This window comes from Apostichopus japonicus, chromosome 17 (assembly GCF_037975245.1).
Source record: "Apostichopus japonicus isolate 1M-3 chromosome 17, ASM3797524v1, whole genome shotgun sequence".
NCBI classification, from domain to species: domain Eukaryota; kingdom Metazoa; phylum Echinodermata; class Holothuroidea; order Aspidochirotida; family Stichopodidae; genus Apostichopus; species Apostichopus japonicus.
Genome location: NC_092577.1, coordinates 722423 through 735000, shown reverse-complemented (window position 1 = coordinate 735000; position 12578 = coordinate 722423). Strand labels below are relative to the sequence as shown.

At 40.0% G+C, this 12578-nt stretch overlaps 1 protein-coding gene and 1 pseudogene across 1 annotated transcript; one reads left to right on the top strand and one right to left on the bottom strand.

The window, feature by feature from the left end:
* The first annotated feature begins 2879 nt into the window (after positions 1–2879).
* LOC139984777 (uncharacterized) lies at positions 2880–7786 on the top strand. The gene is made up of 3 exons (XM_071998816.1): positions 2880–3135; positions 4975–5129; positions 6154–7786. The coding sequence occupies exons 1-3, from the start codon at positions 2978–2980 to the stop codon at positions 6225–6227; spliced, it is 387 nt and encodes a 128-aa protein (XP_071854917.1). The 5' UTR covers positions 2880–2977; the 3' UTR covers positions 6228–7786.
* A 903-nt stretch (positions 7787–8689) lies between these two features.
* On the bottom strand, positions 8690–8895 carry LOC139957854 (U2 spliceosomal RNA; annotated as a pseudogene).
* Between the last annotated feature and the right edge of the window lie 3683 nt (positions 8896–12578).

The following is a 12578-nucleotide window of genomic DNA, read 5'->3' as shown; positions in this document are numbered from 1 at the left end:
TTGCTAGAATCTCTTGAAAAAAAGGATTGGAGGGGTGGGAAACCAGTAAAGGAGGTTGCCCAGTTCTAAATGCATATCTCTGCTAGGATACATAAGTAAATAGTTTCCTACAGACATATGGAATCCACACGTTAGGCATTTAAATATTTAATAGGCCTCCAGACACTATATCAAAGTGGGCTCAGGCTGGAGTGATTGCCGGTGTTATGTTTAATGGTTGAAATACTTCAAGTGGGTTCGTATTCTATCGTAACTACCTGTACTGAAACATAGCTTACACATACCCATGGAAATGTGAATCATAGCCTACACATACCCATGGAAATGTGAATCATAGCCTACACATACCAATGGAAATGTTAATCATAGCCTACACATACCCATGGAAATGTGAATCATAGCCTACACATTCCAATGGAAATAAGAATCATAGCCTGCACATACCCATGGAAATGTGAATCATAGCCTACACATACCAATGGAAATGTGAATCATAGCCTACACATGTCAATGGAAATGTGAATCATAGCCTACACATACCAATGGAAATGTGAATCATAGCCTACAGATACCAATGGAAATGTGAATCATAGCCTACACATGCCAATAGAAATGTGAATCTTAGCCTACATGCACATACCCATGGAAATGTGAATCATAGCCTACACATACCCATGGGAATACGAATCATAGCCTATACATACCAATGGAAATATGAATCACAGCCAACACATACCCATGGGAATACGAATCATAGCCTACACATAGCTGTCTGTAGGCTACTCTGTACTCGTATTCGGGGCCATTTTGAAATCTTGTAATGTTAAGTATTCTTACACGCCCTTTGCCAGATTGACTCTTGTACTCTGAATTATAGCCTAAACATTCCCAGGGAAATTAGAACCATTGCTCAAACTTAACCAGGGAAATTAGAACCACTGCTCACACTTAACCATGCAGGGAAATTAGAACCATTGCTTACACATACCCAGGGAATAAGAACCATTGCTCACACATAACCAGGGAAGTTTGAATCATAGCCCACACAGACCAATGAAAATTAGAACCTTCTACCCATATCCATGGAAAATGTGAATCATAGCCTACACATACCTATGGGAATTATAGCCTGCACATAGGCCTACCCATGGATATTAGAACCATGGTCTGCACCCATGGAAACAGGACTTGTACTCGTATAAAAGATGTTGTATTCACATGAGCTGTTGTCCTGGTACTACAACTATAGTGGGTGAATGACAAAATGAAAGTAAAATGTTTCAGCATAGTTTGTTAGTAGTGAATGAATAGATGATACCGATTTAAGTGAGCAGTCGAGATGTCTAGCATACCAGCCAGTAGAAACAACAGAGGGACTTCTATGGTGCGCGTGGTGTGCCAGTAGTCCTGAAATCGACATATATTGAGTGAAATTAACATGTCACTTCTCTTGCTCTGATTGGATAAAATCGATGTGTATTATGTCCTGAAATCGACATGGGTCTAATGAAATTGACATGTGTCGGTTTCTCGTGCTCTCATTGGACGACCGGTGTCACATGCTGTTTTATGGGGCTCTGATTGGAAGAAATCGACAAGCCTATAGCTATGAGACTATGTTGGCATTGACATTGACAAAAAGCAAAGGTGCCCGGATAGGTCATCCTAGTCTTGTAAAGATAGTGATACTTACACAAGCAATTAAAATGCATATCAAGATACTGCAGGTCTTAGTTGCTGGTTGACATGGTTTCAAATTTCCAACGATAGTTTGCGGTGGGAGTCAATGCATGGGATTATTAAGAATGAAATTAATCAATGGGAACTAACTTTTAGATTTTTTTTTTATTCATATTATTATATTCAATATTCATAACACGAACCTTCTGAAACAATAGTGATGGCAAGACGATTTTATCTCCGAGTACCCAACCGCCAGCTCTCTCCGTGCAAGGCGGTACACCCTTCATTTGACCCCTGTGTTCAGATTCTGGAGATGATAAAGACAACCAACATCGTTAGGTCTATATATGTGATAGAGAAATTTCATGTGAAACAAATTCCCCAAATAGCTATAGAAAAAAACCTTAGTCAATTTGGGAGACAACGCAGATTTAATGTCCCCCCCCCCCCCCTACACACACACACACACAAGGCTGAGAGCTTGATCAAGTGTAATGAAGACGTCATTGAAGCATCTTTTTCTGCTGTTTTTTAAATTAAATTTTTTAAATTAATTTTTTGCAATGATTGAAACGTTTAGCATGATCTAAGGGTGACCATGGCGTCATTGTCATTGGGGGGGGGGGGGGTGTGAAGGTTAACTTTTTACGAATAGTGGTGTTCATAAGTAACTTTAATGTTGCGCTATATGTTCACATTGCCTATATATGTCATGCTCTTGTAAACGTCTATCGCATTGTAAACGATACCTGGAACCCTTGGGGCTAAATACAGGAAGTGTGAAAATATTGACTCAAGCTCGAAATGCATTATGCTACTGACCTCGAGGGTGATGATAAGATGCCCATGAATAGATTATTACTTTCACCAGTGACTTTCTGTGCTAATAATGGATATTTGGAACTGATCAAGTTTCTCAATAATTTCTTTTCCGGGAAATTCCACTTGCCTACTTTCGGAATTTCCATTATTACTTTACCAGCAAAATATAGGATTTCATTTTCAATATTTAAGTTTAATAAAGAGTTTCGATTTTGGAAATTCTTACCTTTATTGACGTATCGAATGACTTCCTTGACGAAACATATTAAGAACGCTGAATGAAATTGAACTTTTCGACACTACGTAATGGTTGGTGTTGGGATCGTTTGGGATTTTCCGTTCCAGCAGCCTATATGAATGTCGAATCGGCAGACAGTGGACTCATTCCAGCTCCAGAGTTTCTGCTGCAGGTAACAATTTAAAGTCAAGAAACCAACGACTCCAGAGAAACATCTCAAGAGCAACAGCAAAGATGGCAACTGGTATTATTCGCCTTAGTCTGTTTTTGATGATCACAATTGTTGTTGTGGTGTATGGCTGTGATAATCGAGCCGGGCATTCTTCCAAGAAAGGCGTATTCCAAGGTGGAAATCACGTCCCCACTTTGGCTCCAAAGAAGAAGCCTAAACGGTAAGATTTTGACAAATTTATAATATTTCTTTGTAGTCCTGATATGTTAGATATCCGAAAAATCTGGCGTACTCATGCACAATGTCTATGTGCGGCTGTACAGCGTTCATATGAATGTACTTAGTCGAATGTTATACACATTGGTTTCTTAGTAACGTCAGATATAATTCTGCTGCCTAGTCTCTACGTGCACTATGTGATATGTATCTTGATTGTACATTATCACACATAGTTAACTTGTTCTTAGTGACGTCAGATATAATTCGGCTGCCTAGTCTCTACGTGCACTATGTGATATGTATCTTGATTGTACATTATCACACATAGTTAACTTAATTGTTCTTAGTGACGTCAGATATAATTCGGCTGCTCAGTCCGTACATGCAATATGTGATTTGTATCTTGATTGTACATTATCACACATACTTAACTTGTTCTTAGTGACGTCAGATATAATTCGGCTGTACAGCCTCTACGTGCACTATATGATCGGTATCCTTCATTTTCGCATCATCGAATGTATCTACAAATGTTCTTGTGACGTCACGTTATAGCATCGTTATAGTAATAATACAATTGTATATAAAAATAAAGTTGTAAACAATGATCAAAATATTTGCGTGGTAAGCATAGACTATGTCCTTTTACGCCTATAGAATTTAATACTAAACCGCATAGGTTAATGGATTATTAACAAATTTGTTGGTAAACATACGAATTATGAAGGGAACAAATGCTAAATCTTAACTTAACCATGAAGACTGGGGTCAGTGACCTACTCGACAAAATTGATACGAAATATATTTTTGTGTTCATTTGCGATTAAATTTGTAATGTGTACACTTCTTGAATTGCATTCGGAAGCGGTCAATGGCTCACAGTTAAAAATCGTTGCATGCTATTCGGGCTTAAACCGTGAGATAAAAAAGGCGGTTATTAAATTAATAGCAAGAAAAATCCAAAAGTAGACGGTTTGATATCAAGTTTAAAGCGTTATTATGCATTTCATTTTATAAACATGACCTACAATAACTAATCCAGCTCTATTGTGTAGTAGTAGGAAACCGAATTGAACAGTGAACGACTGTGCTGGTCAGGTTGTATCACCGTGGCAACGCTGTGTCGTGAGATACATGCCACAGTTTATGTTAAACTTCCTGGTCTTGTCACTTCTTTAGGATGATTATGTAGTCATGTAGATCACAAGTAAGACTTAAATTATCCCCCCCTCTCCCCCTCCCTCAAAAAAGAAGTTTATTGCTGTGGAAACATTATCATTCTTATAGGCCAATGTTTTTTCTGTTGAGGAGGGGAGGGGGAGGGGGGTCGGGATTGTTGGCTTGCTCGGCCTTGGGCTTCGCAGGCAAAGGTTAAAAACCGGGTAGCAACCATGTATACCTATAGGGGACTTCAGTCGCCCAGAATAAAAACATGTGGTTTATCCCTCCCCCACCCCAATTACAAACAAACATTACGTAAAGAATAACTAGTGCGTAAAGAACAAATGTAAATAGTCCATACAACATGTAAATATGGTACAAACTAAACAGTTGAAAAGTTGCAAAATATAGCACCCTCAATTTTACAAAAATGTTCCCTTACACCCTTTCTCCAATACGACATGATATTTGATCCCCAATCCCCCACCCAGCCTCAATAGAAAAATGCAAAAATGAAATGTCCAATATACGTACGATTTGCATGGGAATATGAATGCTTATGCCTTCTTCTGGGGTAAATGGCCCACAGACTTAGAATATGATTTTGTTGCCTATAATCCCATAGATAAGGGATTTGAAGTTTCTCGCTAGCTTAATTGAACTTTTCCTTTATTCTCAGATCTGTGATGGAGGAACAAGTTATCTCTAAAGAAACATTTATCCTGCTAGACCACAACGAAGATGGTTTCATAGATGACTTGGAATGGTTGAGTTCGCCATACGGCAACAACATCCGGGGATTTATCAAACTGTTGGATGAACTTGATATTGATGGTAAGAACATTTAATAGATTTCGGATGACGTCACGAAAATAACCATTAAAACTATAAAAAAATACCCGTCTAGTTCAAAGTATTGAAATCGAAATCATAGTATAGAGGGTAAGTGGTGAACGGTGTTTATATGTGGGGAGGGGGAGGGGGAGGGGGGGGAGGGGGGCTGGCTATTAATTAAAAGACGGAAATGAAATAAATTTATAAAAACTACTCGAGATTAATATCAATAAACAAAACAGGTTGATTTGTTTTTGATAGAAGAAATTGTGTAATATTGTAATATTTAGACCACAGATAGTTGTATTGTACTAAATTGTAAAACTATCATAACCTATATTTAAAAATAGATATCCCCAGTTTGTCTAGTTCCGTAGATTTATTTTCTCTATATATACTTTTCTCTGTATTACATTCAGTTCATGATGAAGTTTGGAAAGCGCTGTCTTAAATTGAATGCAATTGTAACCTGAAATACAAACAAAGAGACTCAGTTAGGATTGTAAAGTAGCTCGAACTTTCACCGACGTGCTTTCTAGTGCGCTCTCCCTTACACCGCCCCTCCCCTTTCCCCTCCCCTTCCCCTTCCCCATCCTCCCCTCCCCCTCCCCTCCTCCCCTCCCCATCCTCCCCTCCTCCCTCCTCCCCCACCCTGCCCTTTGTGTTATACATGTTAATGTGTAACACTTTGTAAAACGGAGGGACATTGTGGCCCAATGGCGAAGTAAATAGACTTGAGATCTAAGAAATGAGTTTATGACAATATCATCATTACGTTGTGTCTGCAAGCAAGACACTTAAACTCCATTGCCCCTCTTCGTGTTAATGTGGAAATATACGAGGTAACTTGAAACTATAGTTGCGTGCCCTGATTTATGGCAGCACTCTTTATAGTACCCCAGGGTACACGCACATGTGGCGCTGTGTGGTGACCCTGGAGCGACTGTTTGACTTGTGCACACTTTGTTTGACTTGTGACAAATGTTTGATGTTTTACGAAAGTTTTCATGTTTTCCATTTTCAGGTGATAAACAGATATCTTTCAATGAATTTAAAATCGACAATTTCATCCCAGATCTGACGTCAAAAGAGTATTAACCAAATCACAAACTACCGAGGTCTGAGTCCTGGAAGAAATTTGGAGCTGAATGAAACCGTCCATAAATCCTTCCCAAGCCAGATTTCAGCTTCCATATTACCCAATATAGCCTACTTTTTACATTTGTTCCCTCGTTGAGGAGTGGTGAAATCAACGTCTAACATCCGTGTACAAATTGCAAATTCTCGTAAGGGGAAGCCGATGCGCCGAACTAACACTATTACACAATGCATACACACCCATGGTGGGGATTAGCTGTTCCCTTCACCACCGCCAGTTCCGTGAATTCACAGGATGAGTGAGTGATTACCTAACAACAACGGTCAAATGTCTCGGCGTACGAGGACCGTAAATGACCCGAGACTTGTGCAACCGGGGGAAAGGAAGGTACGATAGTAATGAATTAATCTCAGTTCTGTTTAATATTTCCGTACAACAGATGAGAAATGTATCCAAAATGTATATTCAGCATAATTGTGCATGTAAGACAAGCAGTTGAGATACGCACATGGCCTACTATACACACCTTGTAGTGATTAGTGGTTATGATGCTGGGAGCTATGCATATTCATAAGCAGATGTCTCAACTTGTTATCTTGTGCATGATTGATTTTTTTTTGGCCAGAATTACATAAACACATCTCCATACAAAAATATCTCCTGTCCATTAAATTCCGTAACTGCAGTAACTCTGAGAAAACAGTATCCATTTGTTATAAATGATGGTATAAGGCAAGCCGAACGCTCTGAGTTACCATGGAAGGATTAGTTCAGGTGTCACAAATGGTTATCTTATATGAAAGAGGACCATAAAAGAAACCCAATAGTGAAGAAATTATTCAAATATCCTTTTCCGTTTAGGAGATATTCAAGTTTAAAGTTCTATCTGATTGCGTAGAAACTGCTGAAATCAGACTAGCTGTGACGTCATATCCTCACATTCCTGAAAAGTCTTTGTTATTTGATTAAAATATTTTGTAAGATTTTATGACTTACAACCAAAAGATACGTCAGGAGATCTCATGTGTGTCAAGGGAAGTATTTGAGATTTAACATCTGAAGAATGTTTGATTATATTTTTTTAGATTTGTTAAAAAAAATGTGATTATATTTTAATGAAATATATTGACACATGTTAAGGAAGTGAGGATGTGACATCACACCCTCACAGTTACTCTTTCTACACCAGTCATTTGCAAAGAAATTTTGAAATCTTCAAAGTGTGATATCTCCTTAACAGAGAATGCTATCATGGTAGTTTCTTCACTATTCTGTTTGTCTTTTTCAGCTCTTTCATACAAGATAGACATGTCAGACACTTGAAGCAATCCTTTAAATGTATCACGTGACTGAGCATGCTACGCTGGTTGGTTGGTTCGAGAATGTGTAGTGTGACAGCCATTGTGGCACAATTTGTTTACGAAAGACAAGACCACAATGTATGTTAAATCGTTGAGCTGTAGTTTCTTTATTATTTGTGTTGACATTTTCATAGGTTGGATATTTGCATCTGTAATTATGTAAATAAATCAAAATATATCAACTATTTGAACGTGAATTTAAAATGCCTTGTTGTTTATTCAATATATTATGGTGTGTTCATTTCACCCAGCGTTAGTGAAAGTCTAAATTACTTATGGTACCATCACGTGACCAGCATGATTCTTGATACAAATCAGGAATGATTACAACGAACAAAGAGATATAGTAATCACTTGAAGTGCTTAAATATAGTTTTAAGTTAAACTTACTCTCGACAACTATGTTCTAAATGATCCTCCGACGACCCAGTCGCCCCTCTGACTATTTCAATTAACGAACTCAACTCTCCAGTAAATGGCTTAGACGTGTGAGCTGTATATGGTCAAAATATAATGGCTTCGCAACTGGTTGCCGGACAACTACACCCCAAACAAATACCCCCGGGCATATACCCCCCGGACTTATGACCCCCGGGACAAGTACCCCCTGACAATCACCCTCGGACAAAAACCCCGAGGACGAATACCTCCGAGGACAACTACCCCCGGGACAACTACCCCCCGGACATACACCCCCGAGGACAAATACCCCCGAGGATAAGTACCCCCCCAGACAATAACCCCCCGGACAAATACCCCTTGACATTTGCCCCCGAGGATAATTACCCACCCCCCCAGGCAATTACCTCCGGGAAAACTTTACCCGCGCAAATACACCGGCACAGATACCGATCACCAGGTTACTACCCGAACTCAACCAGAATACGCCCGGTCCCCCTCCCCCCCCCCCCCCCCGAGCCCGTGAACCAAGCGGACCTTTAGCTGGTGAACCCCGTGGTACGAATATATATATGTCCATATGTGACATGACTACGGCCTCATTACTATTCATAAGGGGCGGGGCTTAAACACTATTTTAATAAAAATTAACTTTTAATGAGGCAAACTCAGAATTGGTAAGTGGGATCATTCTAAGACTTAGTAGGTAGATTCCACATAGTGAATTGATGAATCCTATTTCTTTTGTTGAATCTCATCCATATTAATAAGTAGGCGGGGCTTAGAGTGAATTCCTTCAAATATAAATATATGTGTTAACAGTAATATTGGTAAGAGACCTGTATCACTATTCCCCTGAAAAGAACAGATACTACACATGATCTTAGCCAAAAGGCCGGCAAGCGTGGTTTTGCGCCTTCTTATGTTTGCTTGCGTATGAATATAACAGTAAAGTTCGAATACTTCAATTACAGTAACACACGCTCGGTTAGTCTTGTTAAGACCCTACTATGTACAGCCTAGTGTACCTTTCTTTTTCACAAAGCTATTTTCCCGTATCTATTTGCTGTACTGCCCAGAGAACGCCGGCGGCAACGCTTTAGATTGATACTAGGGTCTTGCACATTTCTCCCAAGCTATTTTATGTTTTCCTTTGATTTTGGCAGATTTGCTTCGGAAAAGCGAAGAAGCCAATCAGGTTTGCCAATTGGGCCCACTTCCCCAAAATGTTTATGCAATTCCTGCCTCCCGCATTGAACAATCACTTGGCCTTAAAGTAGCATATGCCTATTAAATGCCCCATTGACTTACAAACTAAATTACAAAAGTATTGTGGTCTCTAAGTCTAGATAGAAGTTCTTACTAGCTAAACGCTACCCATCACCGGATAGCTGACAAGTAGTTGGCCTTTCATGGCACCATCATATTTTTGTATCACGACCGCGCAGAGTTTTTGCTATCAGAGCCTGAAGTTTCTCCACTCGAAAACAAACCTCTTCACTCAGTAGGAAACAATTTTCCTACGCTGTTCCTGGGAGGCCTAAAGGGGTCTAAAATTGCCTCAATTGACCCATTTTTTCACCACATGTACTTCCATTCATGTTCTTTAACATGCAAGCCACAAAAAAACTAGATCATGATTGATAACAGGTCAAAAAAGATGTTCTCCTGCTGCTTTTTGGCACTTTTCCTGAAATAGGAGAACAATCGGGCGGATGGATATAGACTCTAAAAGGAGTATGCCACCTTAGATTGGATTGTTCACTGCGAGACGGTCGCCAATTGCACGCTGTGTGTCAGTGTTGTGCGGACGGGATTCTTTACGCTCAGAAGTTTAGCCCACCGTTGTTTAAGTGAAACGGTCCCACAAAAAATAAACAGAATATTTGTAAGAATCAGGCAACATCCGATTGGCTTGTAACTATACAATGGACATAAACCACTTAATAATAAGGGTTGATTGTTGTAACAGTTTCTACGGATTTTCCAGGTAATCTATAAATAGCCGCGACTTATAGGGCAGTCAAATAAGTAACAGGAGTTGGATAGGCCTTGCCCAATTACTTTTTAGTAAGAAAGTTTTGGTTGCAAAATATACTCGGCAGTTTACAATTGTTACTCAAACCACATTTTCATAAGTAATTCGTTATTGTAGTGTGCGTGCGCGCTTCAATATTGACATTAATGGTCAAGTGAGATACCTACTTGACAGGACGTTGATACTTAAAGTTTCATATAGCCTCTGTACATTTGCAGTTTCAGAGGCTAGCTACGTAGCCAGCTTATTCTGAGCCTGTCTCGACGCTCACAAGCTCCCTCCCTTTGTAAGTACCTATGTGACTGTACTCCCTGGTGTGCTGTCCGCCCAAGAAAATAACATATATGAACAATCGAAAAGTTATAGTTCTAGTTCAATGAGTTCACACTATTAAGCTTTTAAGGCGTAGAGTTGCACACTTGCACGTTACGAAACTTTATCATAGATCACTAAAACACATGATTGGGGAAAACCATCGCATGTGTTGGTTTGAAGAATTCATTTTAGTAGTTGATATACGAAGTTGATATCAATATGCAGCCTTGCCAGGCGCGTAGCCAGGGGGGGGGGGCGAAGGGGGCAGCCGCCCCCCCTTGAGCATATTTTTTAATTTTTTTTTAAAGTTTTTATGATATCGCTAGTAATTTCAAAAAAGAAAATGCTAAGATGCAACTTACAAGGCCTGGGAAGTGCCATTTCCGGCGATCTGGGAGGCATTTTCAGCCAAAATTTTCTTGTACGCTTCGCGCCAATTATGGTGGCGCTACGCTTAGATAGTTTGCAATGCCGAATCTACGGCTCTGATAATTTGCCTGCATTTTCGCCCCTCCCTTGGCAAATTCCTGGCTACGCGCCTGAGCCTTGCCGTATAAATAAGTTCGCAGGTTAATTTACCAAAACGAACAGTTGTTTACAGTCTTACCGTTACGTGACTTAAGGCCTGGCATAGCCTATATACGTAGTAACATTAGGCCTATGTTATAGTATAGGCCGAGTTGGGTTTTAACACGTAATGAACGGGTACCTATATGGCCTGACGGAACCGCGGAGATGGGTAGCCGGTTCCGAGTTTGAGACAGGTCCCATCACTAAGTTTAACTCCTCTAGCCAACTATATTATTAATTCACACTAAATATATATATAGTGCAAATGGTGCAATGAGCTTTCCAAATTAGTGGCTCGCGACAATCAGTCATAAATGAACATCTAACTTTGCCCGTGGAGACTGATGTTGACTGTGCTCAAAAAACGTCACCATATTTAATATCCCTCTAACACTTACGACCACAGGAACTGCATATATGCTGCCATCTACTATCGAAAGTTTCAACTTTCGGATGAATTATAAAGTACTTTATAACAATGGATCATTATTACCCTGTATGACTGACACAGCTTCCTGAACAATATCAACATCCGCCCTAAACGACGTCACATCAGTGGGAATCTGATACCCATATAACATAATTACTGGGCTTCGGTGTACTTACCTGCAAGTTCAATTATGTCTAGTTTCTCTTTATAATTCCATCACCATAGCGTTACTTTTCTCTACGCCGTTAGCCTTCACTTTTATTGGAGGTTATATTCTATTTTGTAATTGTGCATTACAATTATAATCGACCCTCTTTGTTTAAACAGCCTCCTGCGGGATGCAAGGGGTGAGACCCCCCCCCCCCCCCCGCAGTCAAATGTCTTGCCCCCCCTACCTTTGCTCCTATGACATTGATGAGCAAAAAATCGTTGACGAAAATGATAAACTACATTTGAAGGCTCAGTTAAACAAGTTTGCAGTTGATGTTAACCCGTAATTGACGGGAATTCTCAAATGAATACAAGCCAATTGCTATATGTAATATATGTATGTCACAGGACTTCATATTTGCATTTCAACTCTTGCATTGATAATATAAATATGAGAAGGCACTATTCAGTAAGTCATATTTTCTTCGGTCCCCCTTAATATTTCAAAGGGCTTCCTCACCCCAGCCCTCCCTGGCTGTATCCCCATCACCGCCTTCCTGTCAGGCCTGCACTCGAATGACGTACACCCTTCCCGGGAGGTACAAATGGAGAATCAGAGTTTGTATCAAACCTGTGGTGTATATGGAGGAACGGAGATTTGAGTACAAGCAATTGTGATATTTTTCCCGCAAGCATTTCCATTGTTGATAGACACGTAAACTACTTATTAAGTGTTGTTAATTGTTAATAAGAAATACCTGGCCTGAGGTATTCGGCCTGAAGTGACTAATGGGTAAGTGTTTGGGGGCGGGGCAGGGGGAGGGACGGGGTTGTAAGACAAAAACCAATAGCGAAGGACGGGCAAAGGAAATGGGAGGAGATTGGCATTGTATGCGATTGCTGGTTAAAATGTGAGGGATTATTTCACGAGGGGTGTTCCTGGGGTTGAGTGGGGGAGTAAGGTGGAGGGGGGGGGGGGTGAAGTTGGTATAGTCGGCTCGGTATTGAAGGGTGATGTGGATGGAGTTTAATTTTTTATTTAAATGAGAGAATAGTTGGAAAAGGAATGAAGATTACACAGAAGATG

Excerpts from the sequence above, each read along its gene's own strand:
- LOC139984777 (XM_071998816.1), top strand. The coding sequence starts at position 2,978 with ATGGCAACTGGTATTATTCGCCTTAGTCTGTTTTTGATGATCACAATT. Across the intron at positions 3,136-4,974 it reads CCAAAGAAGAAGCCTAAACG|ATCTGTGATGGAGGAACAAG; the intron begins GTAAGATTTTGA and ends CTTTATTCTCAG. Across the intron at positions 5,130-6,153 it reads GGATGAACTTGATATTGATG|GTGATAAACAGATATCTTTC; the intron begins GTAAGAACATTT and ends TTCCATTTTCAG.